Consider the following 17,450-nt stretch of genomic DNA (forward strand, 5'->3'; position numbering starts at 1 on the left):
GTAGGTTTTATTTTTACCCAAAATACCAACTTACTTTTATTTTTAACCCAAAATGACAATGTATGTCATGAATAAGTTTTAATGCTAATGATATTTGACTATACATTGTGTATCTTTGTTACTTAAAGTACATAATTATTCCTCATCTCTGTCATATCTTATTGGAAATTTTCGTTTTAAAAATTCTTACCAATCACACCTTCCTATTTAATCCGAAAGTAATATAGGAAAATCTATGTTTATTTCAAGAATGTCTTTCACATAAAATAATTTCTTTCACAATTCACAGAAGCCAATTTATACTGCTTGTAAGTTTTCCGATGACAATAAATAATAGTCAGTGACAAATGCTATCAAATTTTGGGTTATTTTTTAGATTATCATTTTTCACTTATAGATAGTTATATGTTGTGTTATCTAGAGTTAAAAAATAGATATAGATTAAGAATATTAATTTTAGATAATGATGTTAAACTTAATAATAATACATCTAATGTTATATTCAAAGAAATCCGAAAACTTATGATTCATGATAATTCTTTGAAATATGTGAGGTTCTCTTTTATTAGTATAAATCGGAGTACTTATTCATTATTTCGATCGTATTTAATTAAAAAATTACTTTTAAAATGCTTAATTTTAGATCTTTATATTTAATTATTTTTTAATGAACCTGTATAATACATAAGTTTTATAACTAATTGGGTAACGAAGCTCTCACATTTTTTGTTCGTTTAAATATGAGTAGATTTTGAGGCGAGCCAACCTTTTTGCATGACCATTTCACAATGCACGTTTCATTGGTCACACTGCACACGTTTTTCCTAGTCTAAATTGACTAAAACGGCATGGTATAGCATTTCACAAGGCATAATCACATTTCACATTTCGCAGAGACCCTGCAAAATAGCTAGCTGGTTATTTGTAGAATTTGGTTAAATTTAAGCTATAATTAAAAAATAAAGCTATTTTTATCATCCTTTTTTAGTTTTGAGTAAATTATTGAAATACTTTCTTGTGGTTTGGTCAAAATTGCACGTTTGGTCCTTAATTATTATTTTTTTTTTTTTTGCATTCGGATCGTTTCTGTGGTTTGATTTTGTTGTGTTTTTCGTCCATATTGTTTGATTTTGTTGCATTTTTCGTCCCTTACATACATAAAGTTAGGGACCAAACATGCAACTTTTACCAAACCATAGGGACGAAAAATGCAACAAATCAAACCACAGAGTGAAAAAAAAATAAAAAATTAAAGACCAAACATATAATTTTGACTAAACCATATGGACGATTTCAGTAATTTACTTTTAGTTTTCAAACCTCACAACATAATTTGATAGAAGCATGTAACCCATAAACAAGCATTTCAAAAGTATCTGTTAACCCGTTGAGGCAAAGAGGTTAGAAAATGAAAATCTTACACGTGGGTCTAAAAGCGCAGTTGATTCAATATTTAAAAGCGAGTCTTGCGTGGAGAAGTAAATGCTTCGGCATCCTGAGAATTCCGAAGTCCTGGAATCTTGAACAGGTTTTCTTTTGCTTTCCTAAATTTGATGACTTGATGCTTTCCCCTTCACTTTTTTTCCTTGGGCAGTTGATACCCTTCAATTTTTTTGAGCACGGAGTCACCGACAGTGAGAGTAGCGATGGAGGAGAAGGATTTGGATTATGTTCTGGTGCCTTTGGGTTTAGGGATTATGATCGTCTACCATATTTGGCTCGTTTACACCGTTTTAACAAACCCCAGACGAACAGTGATTGGCCTGAACGCCGAGAGCCGACATCAATGGGTCTTCTCTATGATGGCTGTTAGTCTCCTATTCCCTCTCTTACTTGCTGATCGGCGATAGCTTTCCTTTTGGGTCTAGTATGAAGTTTGTGCCCTAAATTGTATCCCACTAACTAAACCCAAGTATCGCCTCTGTTTGGAAAAAAAGAAAAAGAAAGGATAGATAGAGCTTGAATGTCGAACTGTAGTTTATCGATGTTTGCAGTTTATCCTCTCTTTCAAGAGCAGTGTGTTCGAACTGTAGCACTTGATAACGAAATTGATGATTAACACAATTCCATGCCTCTTGTTTATTGACAGGATCCACTGAAGAATGGTGTATTAGCAGTCCAAACAATTCGCAACAACATAATGGCATCGACTCTTCTGGCCACAACTGCTATCACTCTCAGTTCCATAATCAGCGTATTTGTGAGCAGCACTTCAAACACAAACTCAAATCAGTTAATCTACGGCAATAAAACATCCCTTTTATCTTCAGTCAAGTATTTTTCCATCCTGCTATGCTTTCTCGTGGCTTTTCTTTGCAATGTCCAGTCTATCAGATACTATGCTCATGTTAGCTTCTTGGCTACTGTTCCCACCTTCATAAACAGAACAGAACCTATAAACTATGTTGCTAGAAACTTGAATCGTGGAAGCCTGTTTTGGTCTATTGGATTGAGAGCATTTTACTTCTCCTTCCCTCTCTTCTTGTGGATCTTTGGTCCTATACCCATGTTTGTGTGTTGCTGCATCATGTCGTTTGTGCTTTATTTCTTGGATACCACCACTAGTTTTACTAGAAACCTTCATAGTTATTCTATTAGAGAGAAGACAGAACCCAATGAAAATGAGCAGCATCTGGAAGCTTAATTCAAAATCTTTAGTGACTAGTACTTGTCAAGCTTGTAAAGTTATGTGTTAATAAATATGGTTGTTGAAGTGATAACTTGTGTTTACCTTCATTTTAGGAACAAGATGACTACTAATTAATTTTTGTTGGACTCTCAACTTTAATGCCTATTTGGTGTCACATAAGGGTGATGTGGAAAATACCAACAACCACACCATTAACATCAACCTCACCGATAACCATCACCACAATCACAATTGAACCACTCTCCGATGTAAATCTATAAACCATATATCAAAATGGTTCATCTTTCTTATGATATTGAAGTACACAAAATTCATTGAATTGTAAGGAACACAACAAGGTCCTGTGAGAAGGTGTTTGTCATGAGTGGATCAAGAACAAAGATGGTTATTGACCAAGTCAACTGGCACACAATTTCACAATTTTAGGGTGGAACATGTTGAGACATATTAGACAAGATAATAATAGTACAGGGACTAGATTGTAACTATATATATTATATATATCCCTTGTATATGTTACGTATGATAATAAGAGAAAAAATACAATTACCAAATCTGTTTTGGTATCAGAGCACAAGCATTCTTGGCTCCCTAGGGTTACAACCCTAGCTGACAGTTCCAAAAAAAAAAAACACACAGCCACACAGGTCTGTCTTCACAGTTTATTGATCATGGCGACTATCACAACTTTCTCCACAACCGAGAAAACCTCACATAACTCCCATAAGTTTCTGTTTAATTTATCTCCTACCAACTATGGTTTTTGGAAGACAATGATCCATCCGTTTCTCGTTACCAACAATCTCTTTGGATATATCGATGCTTCTATTCCAGGTCCAACTTCAACTTTACCAGCAACAGAAAAAGCCACCACTGCTGAAACCCAGCCAAACCCGTCTTATGCTGCTTAGATAGCTAATGATGCACACGTACGTATGCTTCTTCTCTCTACTATATCTGAAGCTTCCTATCCCCATGCACATGGTACAACATCCAGGGATCTATGGCTTTCCTTACAACGAGCCTATGCTCCTCAATCATCCTTTCGAGAGTATACTCTCAAAACACAGCTTCTTAAACTCGAGATGAAGCTTGATGAAACAGTCTCTGCTTATCTCTTACGTGCTTAAGAGTATTTTTGATGCACTTGCCAACATTGGTGAACCAATTAAAGAAAAAGATCTTGTTATGCTTGTGATTTCGGGTCTCCATGAAGAATACAATGGACTAAAGTCCAACCTTCTTGCTCGACAAATCCCCACTTCTTTCCAAGACCTTAACGACCTCCTTGCTGATCATGACTTCATGATTAGGAAAAACACCCCCATCGTCACCCCGATCGTGGCCCCAGGCGTTTGCTGCCACCACCACCAACCGAACCACCTCCACACCCACTACCCTTCCAGCTGATTAATTGCAAGCCCTTCAACAGCTTCTTAACCAGCTTGGTTTCCAACCAAAGTCAGCCCCTTCCTCCAGCCCTCAAGCGTTCTACACCACTCGCCCTCCCACTTCTTGGGGTCGCGGATCCAACAATAGACGACCATGCGTACTCACTCACAACCCACTGCCAACTTTGCAGAAAATCGATCACAAACATGGCTCCCCGATACTGGCTCCAGCAACCATGTTTCTCACGATCTCTCATCACTAGAAAGTCACACACCGTATTTTGGCGAGGATGCTCTTCATGTTGGAAATGGTATGGGTTTACCTATTCGTCATATTGGTTCTACTCATTTTTATTCATCCTCAAAAATGTTTTCATTATCCAATATTCTTCATGTCCCGGAAATTAAAAAGAATCTTCTTTCCGTTCAAAAGTTTTGTGTTGACAATAATGTTTTCTTTGAATTTCACTCGTCTTTTTTTGCTGTGAAGGACAGTATTACCAAAATTACCCTCCTCACGGGTCCAAGTGACAATGGGCTCTACTCCATTCATCTTCCGTCCTTCCAGCATCTTCCTAAAGTTGCATACACTACGTTTAGAGCTTCTTCTGATATTTGGCATCAACGGTTGGGACACCCTCATTCATAACTTTTGAATTTTATGTGCTCTAAATATTGTCTTCCTGTATCTAGTAAATCTTCATATTCTTTTTGTAATTCGTGTCATATTGGGAAATCTTCTAAACTTCATTTATCTACTTCAAGTTTTAATAGTAAACGAGTTTTAGATCTTATTGTTTGCGATGTCTGGGTCGGCCCCGATTACCTCATCTGATGGTCATAACTATTTCTTACTTTGTGTCGATGATTTTTCTCGTTTTATGTGGATATTTCCTCTTAAACGCAAGTCTGATGTTTTTGATGTCTTTAAACAATTCCTTGTCGTGACTGAACCACAATTCTCTACAAAAATCAAGGTCGTTCAAACTGACTATGGTGGTGAGTTTCATCAGCTTCACACTTTCTTTAAGTCCCTTGGCATTGTTCATAGCCTCTCTTGTCCTCATACAAGTGAACAAAACGGCTTAGTTGAGAGGCGACATCACCATGTAGTCGAAACCGACTTAACCTTACTTGCTCAATCAGGGGTTCCAAATACTTATTGGCACTTTGCCTTTGACACGACAGTCTATCTCATAAACAGAATGCCCTCTCGTGTCACTTCCCATGTCTCACCATTTGAGACCATCTTTAAGCGTAACCCAGATTTCTCCTTTTCTCAAAGTTTTTTGGGAGCCAATGCTTCCCTCATCTACGACCCTACAATCACCACAAAATGGATTTTCGGTCCATTGCTTGTATTTTTCTCGGTTACAACTCTTCTCATCATGGGTGTAGGTGCCTTGATCCTACGTAGGGATGTCAATGGGAGCAAACGGGGCAGGGAGTGCATCTCCCGCCCCCGCCCCCGAAATTTTCCCATTACCCCGCTCCCGCCCCCGCCCCCGGAATGTTCAACCTTCCTACTCCCACCCCCGCCCCCGAATCCCCTTTATTACCCCCGCCCCCGTTCCACCGCCCCCGATTGATTTTGGGCTAAAAGAAATTGTTATTTATGATAAAAGAAACTATTTTTTAGGTAACAAATAATTACTTAGAGCAGAATTTTATATGTTAAAAATAAAAAAAGTTATGACATTTTAAAAAATTATACTAACAACTTAAAAACATGTTTTTTTGATGATTTTTGGAAGCTCAAAATCATGTTATTGTTTATTATATTTATATAATTAATATATGTAAATATATGTGTAATTTATTAACGGGGTCCCCATGGGGATTTCGGAACGGGATTGCCTACCCCCGCCCCCGCCCCCGAAATTAAAATGGGGGTTAACCTTGCCCCCGCCCCCGTCCCCGCCCCCGATTTTTCTTAAAAAAATCCCCCAAACGGGACGGGGCCCCCATGGGAACGGGGTCCCACGGGATTTTTTGACATCCCTAATCCTACTACCGACAAGTTATACATATCTCAACATGTACGGTTTCATGAAACTTCATTCCCCTTTTTAGCACCTAAACCTGTACCGCCTGAGACACCTCCATGTGATCCTTATGTGTCAACTTATCCATTCCCTACTATACCTGACCCCGAACCTCCAGCCCCACCCTTACCCCAGGTCGAATCTTTTCGCACCTATGAACGTCGTCGACAACGCGTTCATGTTCACACCGGTGCATCCGCTATCCCAAATGAGGCCACATCCGCCTCCCCCACGACCCAAACAGACCCTCCTGCAGCCCAACCAGTTTCTACTACAACCCCATCTGCTGTTCGGTCTCGCCCTGCAAATTTGCGTCCAAACCCAAAACAGGTGCAACACTTCACACCTTCGGCCTTCCATGCATCCACTATTATCGAACAGGAGCCCACAACCTTCTCTACTGCAGTTAAACACCCTCAGTGGCAACAAGCAATGGCTGATGAGTATGCCACTCTTATTCGCAATAGGACTTGGACGCTTGTTCCTCCTAAGCCTAATTCCAACATTGTTGATTGCAAGTGGGTTTATAAAATTAAACGTGACCAGACTGGCTCTGTCATCCGCTACAAAGCTCTCCTTGTTGCTAAAGGTTTTCATCAACAGCCTGGGATTGACTATCATGACACGTTTAGCCCGGTTGTCAAATTTACCACCGTTCGAGTTGTCCTTTCTCTTGCGGTTTCAAACAAATGGCCTCTCAGACAACTGGATGTTAAAAACGCCTTTCTTCATGGTGATCTCCACGAGACAGTTTACTTGCACCAACCCCTAGGTTTTGTTGATCCCCACAAGCCCAATCATGTTTGTTGACTGCATAAGTCGTTATATGGGCTGAAACAAGTCCTGCATGAATGGTTCCATCGACTGTCTCGTGCTCTACATACCCTTGGCTTTAAAGGATCTCACACCGATCCATCTCTCTTCATACTCTCGACTAAGGGTACACAGGTTTATATGTTGGTTTATGTTGATGATATTATTATTACGGGTAATAATCCAGGGGCTATTGATCACATTGTTCAGAGTCTTAGTTGGACTTTTTCCCTTCAAGACATGGGATCTCTCTCATATTTCCTTGGTGTTTTGGTTAACTATTGTGGCACTGATCTTTTCTTGTCCCAGCAACAATATATATTAGACATCTTGCAACATGCACGTCTTACTAATGTCAAACCTGCTAGCACTCCTCTTCCTACTGGCGCCTCTCTCACTCTTGGTGACAGTGCTCTTTTTGAAAACCTGGTTCGATATCGTCAAACAGTTGGGGCACTACAATATGTTACTTTATCCCGCCTGGACATTACTTATGCAGTCAACAAAGTTTGTCAATTCATGCATTCTCCAACTGTTAATCACTGGTCAGTGGTTAAACGGATTCTACGATAGCTTAAAGGCACTAGCAATTTTGGTTTATGTCTCACACCTTCACACGACACTACCATTCATGCTTATGGTGATGGTAACTCTCCTCTGCTAACTGCCTATTCTGATGCGGACTGGGCAGGGTGTCCGGATGACCAACGATCCACCAGGGGATATGGTATCTATCTTGGTAAGAATCTTGTTTCCTGGTCCGCAAGGAAACACAAGAATGTCTCTCGCTCATCCACTGGAGCCGAATACAAACTTGCCGATACTGTTGCTGAGGTTACTTGGCTTGAAACTTTACTTCGAGAACTATGCATTCCAGTCACGACAACACCAGTTCTATGGTGTGATAATATTGGTGCCACCAACCTGTCTGCTAATCCTGTTTTTCATGCTCGCACAAAACATGTTGAGGTCGATTTCCACTTTGTAAGAGAGAGAGAGAGAGAGAGAGAGAGTTGCAGCAAAGCGTCTCTCAGTCTAGTTTCTATCCACAAACGATCAGATTGCTGATATATTTACTAAACCATTATCTTCACAACGATTTGAAGGGTCACGGTCCAAGCTTAATGTTCGTACCCGACATTAGCTTGCGGGGGATATTAGACAAGATAATAGTAGTACAGGGACTAGATTGTAACTATATATATTATATATATCTGTTGTATATGTTACGTATGATAATATTAATTGATAATTAAGTTTGTGGCTGAAAGAGATTAATTAAACTTAAGGGACTGGAACTGTAATTATAAGATAATTACATTTGGGCTATGGATTACTTAATAATATATAAGTTGGAAGAATTCTATGGGGAAGCCCATTAGAAATCGTCCAAGAGATATACCAAAGGAATCCATGGGCTGCTCGGGGCTTAAGCAGTCAGATGAGGGTTTCCTAGTTTAAAACCCTAATGGCCTACATGTATAAATAGCACCCTTAGGCCCCAAAAAATGAGGTGATGAGATCCTCTAGGGTTTTGGATGATTTTGGGCAGCCTCCATTCTCCTTGTTCTTCATCCTCTTGCTCTTGGTGTTTGTGAACCATTAGAGGAGTGACATTTGTGACTCTAAGCTTTCTAAAGTCATTACAAGAAGGAATTGTGATTGTTATTGCTACATAACAATCAAGGTATGATCTAAACCATTATTCATATGTTATATTGATTATCATATACTAGATCTAGGGTTTATAGTCTTGGATGATTTGCATGTACAATAGAGAAACCTAGATCCAAGCATTAGGGTTTGTATGAGCACATAGGATGTTCTTATGGCTAAAACCCATCAGGTTAGGCACTTATAGCATGCGAGGCGCATCGGGCTGAAGGATGATATTAGTTTTACAGATTAGATAGCTATTTCTGAAACTTGTAAAATGTAATCGACATTTGATGATGAATAAAAGGTGTGTTTATTTATGAGTAAGGTGTTACTGTCTTTTGTCAATTATTTACTATTGTTTCATTTTTGCATGTTTTGACTTCTAGAATAAATTACTTTATTCAAACTTCCACAGTCGGTCATACGTCGGAAGTAGGTATGAACTAAGACTATCATGAATTGGGCTTGTAGACGACTAAAGGTGTTTAGCCATAGCAATGGTTGCTACAACATTCATGAGTACTCATAAGATCTGAGTATTAGAATAAACCCACACTCACTGGCATCACTTCATGGAATTTATCTCGAGTTATCGTGAGACGGTAATATCATATAAGTCTTCAAACCTAGAGATATGACTTGTTGCCTATGAGTTGATTATACATTGATTGTACGTAAATGTATTGGTAACTCGATGTCATAAAATGTGCCTCTGTGTATAATTCAACAAGTAGTAGAACAAGCATATGAGTCGAAGTTTATTTGTTCCTTCTTGGATTAGAAGCGATATCTGGGCCCCTCGATGATTTTGTGTTGACCCGTGTATCGGGCCCGGTCAGAACTAAGTTGATGTGTTCAGTTAAGTTCTATGTCGAACAAATCGGGAAATCGAGAAACAAACTGCTAGACAATAAGTAAGACATTGTTCCATGTATTTTCCCCGCTGATATCTAGAATAGAGGATTAAATGATCACTTATCTAAAATGACACTTCATAGTTCAACAAAGTTTTGAGAGTTATGATTGCCGGTTGGTTCCTGAAGTAATATAGGTAAATATAGTTATTAGACTTATCCAAGTGGGAGACTGTTGGATAAGGTGTCTAAGTCCATAACTTTATTTGGTATATACTTGCCCCGACCCGACATGGTCCATTTGGGTTGCACTTCACCCGAACTATTTATGGTTAAACCTGTGAGAATTGTATGTTTACGATTTGTTAATATATTATAAGTTATAATATATTAATATGAAATCAAAATGAGCTCACTCTTCAGGTCACATAGTTGTGGAAGAAGACCCCTCAAATCAACAGTATTGACCACTCTCTTCATCGCCATCTCGCTAATAAAACCTGCATCTTTGGTAACGATGCCCCCAAGGATCTTCACCCCCAAAGAAGTGTTGGATAAGGTGTCTAAGTCCATAACTTTATTTGGTATATACTTGACCGGACCCAGCATGGTCCATTTGGGTTGCACTTCACCCGAACTATTTATGGTTATACATGTAAGAATTGTATGTTTACAATTTGTTAATATATTATAAGTTATAATATATTAATATGAAATCATATTATTTAGTTAGTATTGATCATAAATTAAGTTAGAATTAATTTGGTGATAAAAAAGGTGACTAATTAAATATGGGCTCTTGTATTTAGATAAGTGTGGGCTAATACCCATTTGGAATGGGCTTGGCATGCATGGGAGTCCATGGATAGTCTATGGAGCTTTTAGCCCATGGATCCTTGGAAAGCAAGAGTCATGGGTATTAGGGTTTACATGGATGTAACCCTAATCCTCCACAATATATAAAGAAGCTTGTGATGCTTGAAATGACACTAGTTGTGTGTGTGCAAAGAGGTGGTCGATTTCTATAAGCAAGCATACACTCTCATAAGGTTCTTCCAAGTTTGTGGTGATTTGTGATTTCCATTTGAGGCATCCATATTATTGGTGCTAGGCTCTTAAACTTCAAGGAATCAACTCACAAATTGAAAGGTATGTACTTCTTCTATCCATTATGTTTAATGTTCCCCATGCCACGCTAGATAGGTTATGAACCTTGGAAAAATCAAAGTTGCATGTATTCATAGTAAAACGTAGATCCAAGGTTTTATGGTTGCATGAACACCTGAGGAGTGTCAGATTGCTCAAAACCCAAACAAGAAGGTCTCCCTATATCCATTGGAAATAAATCGGCACGAAGCTTCGTACCATCACATGAGGGCCAGAAAATCTCTGTTTTCTTGATGTTCAACTCAAAACCCAAGCCTAGACCATTCACCCGAATAATGTTCAACACTCACCTCCTCAAAATCCCCAATGCTAGTCTCATCTTCTATATACCAAGCATGGAGAGGGAGCTTACAATTTTCTCTAATTTTGTGCACAAGTTGGTGTAAAACGATGGTAAAAAGAAGAAGGCCGGTGGGGTCGCCTTGCTGCACCCCAGTAGCAAACCATATATGTTGGTCTCCGATATAAAGTCTCACATTTAACCGAACAAGAAATTCACCCACAAAGAAATAGAAGGACACTTCCTTTTAACCTCATGGAGCAAGGCTGATCTATCCACCAGGTTAAAGGCATTCGAGAAACCCATTGTAAGCATTGCAAGAGACCCATAAGTGTGGTGTTCACTCAACACCCTATTGGTAGGAGAAGAAGCTATACAAGTGAACAAGCCTTAAGATGAAGCTTAAGCTATGAAGAAATATTTAAATAGGAAGGAAAGGAAATGGCTCACTAACACACTGTTGGTGTGCACAAGAAGCATCCAAACTAAGCAAACTACATTATCTTGAACAATAAAGCTACAACAAGAGAAAAACTGGTTTGGGCATTTTATCAAAACACTTGGTGGGCAACAAAAATAGCTTCTTGGATTTTCATCTTCTTTCATTGAAACATCAACCTTCTAATCTAATATCTCACAAGGATCCAGAAATCAACAGAAATCAACCTTCTAATCTAAAAGTTAACTTAGTTAGTGTTTTATCCATGGATTCTAGCATTCCACCAGAGGATTGGATCGAGTATTTTCTACAAGCTAATTTACGCAGTAATCTTGCTGTTCGTGAATTGTTGAAACAATTGTTCCAAAGAGATTACTCATTTGAAAGTTGAACTCGAAATTTTGAAATCTTACCAAACATGGGACAATAACGGCGAGTTGAGGAAGTCGAAAGAAGATGTTGATGAGTTGAGGGCGAATTTGATAGATAAAGAAACCGAATTGAAATGTATTCTTGAGGATAATGAAGATTTTAATGCGAAACTGAAAAACTTGCGAGAAAACAAGGTGGGAAACGAGTAAAAAAAGAAATTGAAATCTAACAGTTGTTACAATTCTTTCCGAGAACATGTTGCCACGGGTCATGTTTGGGTGAGTGAAATTAGTCAAGTAACTAGAGGTAATTGATAAGTTTAGATGTTGTTAGAAAATTTATTACTGCTACATTTGTGTTTAATGGCATTAGATGAATCATTAACCCGTAAATGTCAACTAAACCCAGCTTTTCTCTTGTCTGTGAAATCTCAATTTGAGCGCTTGCTTCCTGCAGTCACTTCGGTCTTAGTATTGAGTTTTTGATTTTCTTTTAGTTTGTTTTAGAAATATTAGTTGCTTGACTTATTTTATTTTATTTCATTTGTTTAAAATTATTTCTCTTAATTTAATCAAATTAAATCATTTTTACCAACAACTACCTGATTCATCTTCATTTACGATAGATAGTCGTTATCGGTACGATATCTGGTCTTACGACTATATTTCTTGTACGATCTCGTATACTTGCGATTACATGTTTTCGTCAACAGCTAGTAAATAACAATTATGCACTAAAATACATATATTGGAAATTTTTGAAAGAAATATACAAACAAACTTTAATGATGATCATTCATTGGTTAGGAATGTATTTCCATGGTACATTTATTGTTGGTACTTTAACAAAAAAAATTACAATTTGAGATATTAAATATCCTTTTATTTTTTTCCAACTTATTTTTCTTTCCATTTAAAATGATTACAAGTGTTTTAAAATATTATTAATTTTATCAAAATATAATATTTTTTAACATTTCATATGGATGAGAAGATATGTTTGAAGAAAATGAAGGATGATATTTAATTTCTCTTCATATTTCTTTGATGACTAGTCATTGATTACTAATATAATATCATATCTTTTAGTCATTTGAAAATTTTGATTTGTTTAATATAAACCATTTAACAAAAACTTTTTTCTTTTTCCTAACATGCATAACTTCTTTAATTTGGAGACCAAAGGATTTTATGTTAGAATTTAAGAACTTTTGAGCAAACGATAGATGATTTATCATATAGTGTAACAATGTAAAAAAATCAATTTACATAGTTCACACAATTAGAGTGATCGCCTACATCTACAGATGAACACAAGTGAGAGATTTTATTGATTTTGCAAAGACTTTATGATACATTATTATATATATATATATATATATATATATATATATATATATATATATATATATATACTAATAAAAGAGTAGTCATTTTGCCAAGTGTCATAATATTAGAATTCCTAATTAATATGATGCTACTTGTCATTCTATTAATTATTTATTTTAAATTCATTAAACCCCCTAATTAATGTGATGTTATTTGTCAATCTATTTATTCTTTATTTTAAATTTTAAATTTTATATTATTGTTTTCATTAGTTCACAAATAAAAAGAGTTTAATATATGATAAATTAATTCCATATATTTATTTGAATCAATAATTATAATTTTACATAACTAATAAAAAAATCACTTAATTAACAATGTATTTAAAATTTTATATAAAATAATTGATTAATAATTTTGAATTTTTTATCATGAATATTTAATTAATTTTGTAACCGTGGTTTCCACGGGTTATAAACTAGTATATATATATATATATATATATATATATATATATATATATATATATATATATATATATATATATATATATATATTCTCTTCTAATAAAACAGTACATTAAATGACACGTGGCACCTCCTTAATCCCTCTGTCTTTGCTTTTCCCGCTCATATCATCTATGTGAAATTCCTACTTTGCCCTTATGTAGTCATTCCACTCAAATGTTGTAGAATACACCGATCCCATTCCGACCTCGATATGTGGAATCGCCTTGCGCCATATGTACTGAGATTGTTCGGGAGACATGGTCCAAGCCCGGTACTTGTAGAACTCGGTGTATTCTTCAAATTCTCATTGCAATCAATCCCATAATATCAGCAAATCATATAATCTTTAACCGATCATCAAGCATAATCCCATTAAATCAGGAAGATCACACCATATCTATTGATCTAAACCCTAATCCTCACAAACTTTCTCTGGATTTAGGCTTTACAATATTGAATCAACCACCACCAAGCTCCACCGCCTCCACCTTTTCATCTGGTTTATCTCTCTTCTCTTTTTCTTCGACAACAAATGAATGTACAAGTAAGCTTAAATTTTGATTTTTTGTTTCTTCTTTCTCTCTCTCTCTCTCTCTCTCTCTCTCTCGCCTCTCTCTTTCAGGTATGTTTTGATGAGAAGGGTTATGTTGGACTTCTGTGAGTTGATTCCACGCCTTTTTTGTTTCCGCAATCGACAGGTTCCGCTACTTCTTCTATTGCTGCATGTCTCACTTTTCAGGTTAGGGCTCGCCTCCCCCATGTCGTTGTTTGAAGCAACCAGAACTCCCAAAAGAAACAATCGGAGAATACCTTCATGTTCATCCATAACATGGCGTTTGAATTACTTCATTATCATCCTTGCCCCTGTATATTTCTACACTTCAAATGTCCACTGGTAATCCAAGCCATCTTGAGACTTTAACATCGCTTCCAATTTATTGATTTCTATTTCATTTTTTGTTTTTAGTTCATAAACATTGTAATGTTTAAATCGGAACGCTCTCATATTCTTTTGTTTTCTGCTTTGGTTGAATCACCTTAGTCCTTTTTTTTTTATGATCCAAGGTTTCAATTTATTCATCTCTCTCTAAGTTAGATCAAACCGTAAACCCTAGAAATCACTTTCTCCATTTAGCCACCCAATGTTCTTCATCTTTCTTCTTCCTGATTACCAACCCTAACCCTCTGTTGCGTTTTCTTACAAGCCTTCAAGTTTAATCTAATCCTCAAATGTATACCATTGCATGTGGATGTACGTTTTATCACTTACATTCTTTTTATTTTTTGAGGAATTTTCTGCTGTCAGTTTTTTGATTTCCTTTACGTGAAGTTATGCTCTACTCTGTCTCTTCTTTTCACAATTTCTGTATTGAAACATAAATATAAAAATTCAGAACCTCTGTTATTCCAAATGGATACCGTTACAAATTTATGGGACAATTGTTTCACCCAGTGATTTTTCTCTTAGGTCCTACCAGGATGTTGTTGCTAGAAAAGAAATTAAGAACAGAGATGAACAGTCATGTCATAGAAGAAAATTGAAGTATGTCTAAACCTTAAAAGGAAATATCTAAAGTTTCATGGCTATAAAGATTCTGTTTTTTTAGTTACAAAAGGATTCACTTCTTCTCCTCCATACCCATAGTACACTTGCTCTATTTATACCTAGAAATTTCTTGAATTTATACCTTTCATGAAAACAATTTGTCCCCTGGAGTCAATCTATATCTTCCACAGGGGTGTTTTGAAAAAATGTTATCCATTTATAACCCTAATTTGTTTCTGTTATTACTCTTTGCAGGTGTCCAGCTTGCAAAAATTATAGGGTACTTATATGTTTTCTTCACAATCTTAATATTTGTGATGCATTGCTTAATCTTTTAGCTTTAATTTCACAGCCCTAATATGAAAAGGTTGCTAGGCTTTTCAATGGAGCCAGTGATGTTTCATCCAGGGATTATATTAATGACACGAGTAGATTGTGCCAATAAGGTAAGGTTACACTTGTTCATTCTTAATATTTTCATTAAGTCCCTTAATTATTATATGGATTAGCAACAAATTCCTTTTTTATCCATGTTTGGCAGCACAGATAAACACTAATCTATGCGATAAATTCTCTATTAGTCACTACCCTTCACTATTTTGGGGCCCACCTTCTAAATTTGTGGGTGGTAACTGGAATGGGAAAGATGAAAAAAGTAAAATTGTTTCTATTGAAGATGGAAGAACTTCTGATCGTTTACTTAAATGGATTAATACACAATTAGGAAGGTATACAAGCGTTAAGAAGCTATATTGTTTTGTGTATACAATGTTGATGAGTTTCTAATTTGAAGTACATGTTTTACTTTTTTACGTAGTTCATATAAATTGGAAGATGAAAAGTTTGAAAATGATGAGCTTCTTCAATCAAACTTCTCAGACCCTGGACAGATTTGAATCAATTCTTCATTTTTCTATAAAAATAAGAACAGTGACGAGTATGCAAATTTACTTGATTAGGAATATGATGAGTATGAAAATTATCACACTAAAAGTATTTTGTGTTCATGTTATGTTTATGTCATTTAATGTCTCCCTTAATCTCATTTTTATGAATGTAAGGCTTTTGATTGGTATTATTTTGACCAGAATACCCTTATTTTTCATAACTTATATCATATGCTTAAACAAATTATAATAACAAAATTCATTTGAACATCTCTGTTAATTGATTTCTTCAAAGTAGGTTGCAGCCATGAAATTTATGCCTAATCAATGAATGATCTAGGAGGTCTGGAGTAGCGTTTTTCAGCCGTATTGCACCCATTGCTTCTACAGTTAGTGGAGCATTTAGGTAATTTCTCTTTGAACTAATTCTTGAACGTCCCCCTAAGTAAAAAAATACAAATTACATGTAATAACAAAAAAAGTTTTTTGTTAATCATATTGACCATGCTATTTTATTTTTAACTATTACATATTTATTTTTATGGTTTTTGGTTTAACTTTAAACAACTACTATGAAATGGGCTTGGTTTAATGGAACAAGGTCTACTTGCTTAAATGTTGTAGCTCTATATTGTATAAAAGTAGTAGATAATTGCAACTGAATGGTAGTAAAAATCTATTGTTAATTTATGTTCTTGAACATTTTTCACTACTTCTTGGTTTTGGTTATGAGTTGGGAGATGTCACCGGTAAGGATTTGAATGCTGATAAGCTCACTGAGAAAAACATTTGTTATCATTTATTAAATTACAATCTATCTATGGTATAATAATTACAATTATTCGTCTCTACACATTATAGCAATAAACTTTTGAAATGGCAATGAATTTTGGCAATCTCTTCAAAAAGAGTACCAAAATAGCACCAGAACTAAAACCTTCATGAGAATATGCCATTATAGCAAACAATTTTGGTAAACCCACTAGAATTTTGCAATGAACTTCGAATAAAACCCCAAAGATGTTACCAACTAGCAAGCTTATGGGAGGGCAATTAAAACCATGACAAAACAACACCTAATAGTAAGTCTTGGATTTTAGGAAATCCGCTAGAGATCAAAATGAATTTGTTTAAACAGTCTACCATCAATAGTAATGAACTTTAGGAAATCCCCTGCCAACATTAAGAAATTAATTTGTTTTATATTAAAGCATTATACTTTCAACAGTATTTTTTAAGGCATTGTTGTTTGCAAAAGGTTTTTACATTAAATTCATTTCTTTTTTGTTAAAGCTTGGTCATATATATGAGATTAAGAAAAATGGGATCACAAATAGCTAGGAGTCACAGAACATAGAAGTACATACATAAATTACTTATTTCCTGTTTTCCTAATTTATACCTAGGAATAAGAGTAATTCCAATGGGTGAAGATTTAGGAGTTATATCAACGAAATAAACAGACAACTAATAATATCAATGGAATCACAAACTTTAACAAATATTAGAT

At 35.8% G+C, this 17,450-nt stretch overlaps 1 protein-coding gene across 1 annotated transcript; it reads left to right on the forward strand.

Moving 5' to 3' along the window:
• Window positions 1-1,395: 1,395 nt before the first annotated feature.
• On the forward strand, window positions 1,396-2,768 carry LOC145013108 (transmembrane protein, putative (Protein of unknown function, DUF599)). Its single transcript, XM_078971910.1, has 3 exons — window positions 1,396-1,528; window positions 1,595-1,808; window positions 2,090-2,768. The coding sequence occupies exons 2-3, from the start codon at window positions 1,647-1,649 to the stop codon at window positions 2,642-2,644; spliced, it is 717 nt and encodes a 238-aa protein (XP_078828036.1). The 5' UTR covers window positions 1,396-1,528; window positions 1,595-1,646; the 3' UTR covers window positions 2,645-2,768.
• Window positions 2,769-17,450: the final 14,682 nt, after the last annotated feature.

Source organism: Lactuca saligna, chromosome 8 (genome assembly GCF_052625555.1).
Source record: "Lactuca saligna cultivar CGN05327 chromosome 8, ASM5262555v1, whole genome shotgun sequence".
NCBI classification, from domain to species: domain Eukaryota; kingdom Viridiplantae; phylum Streptophyta; class Magnoliopsida; order Asterales; family Asteraceae; genus Lactuca; species Lactuca saligna.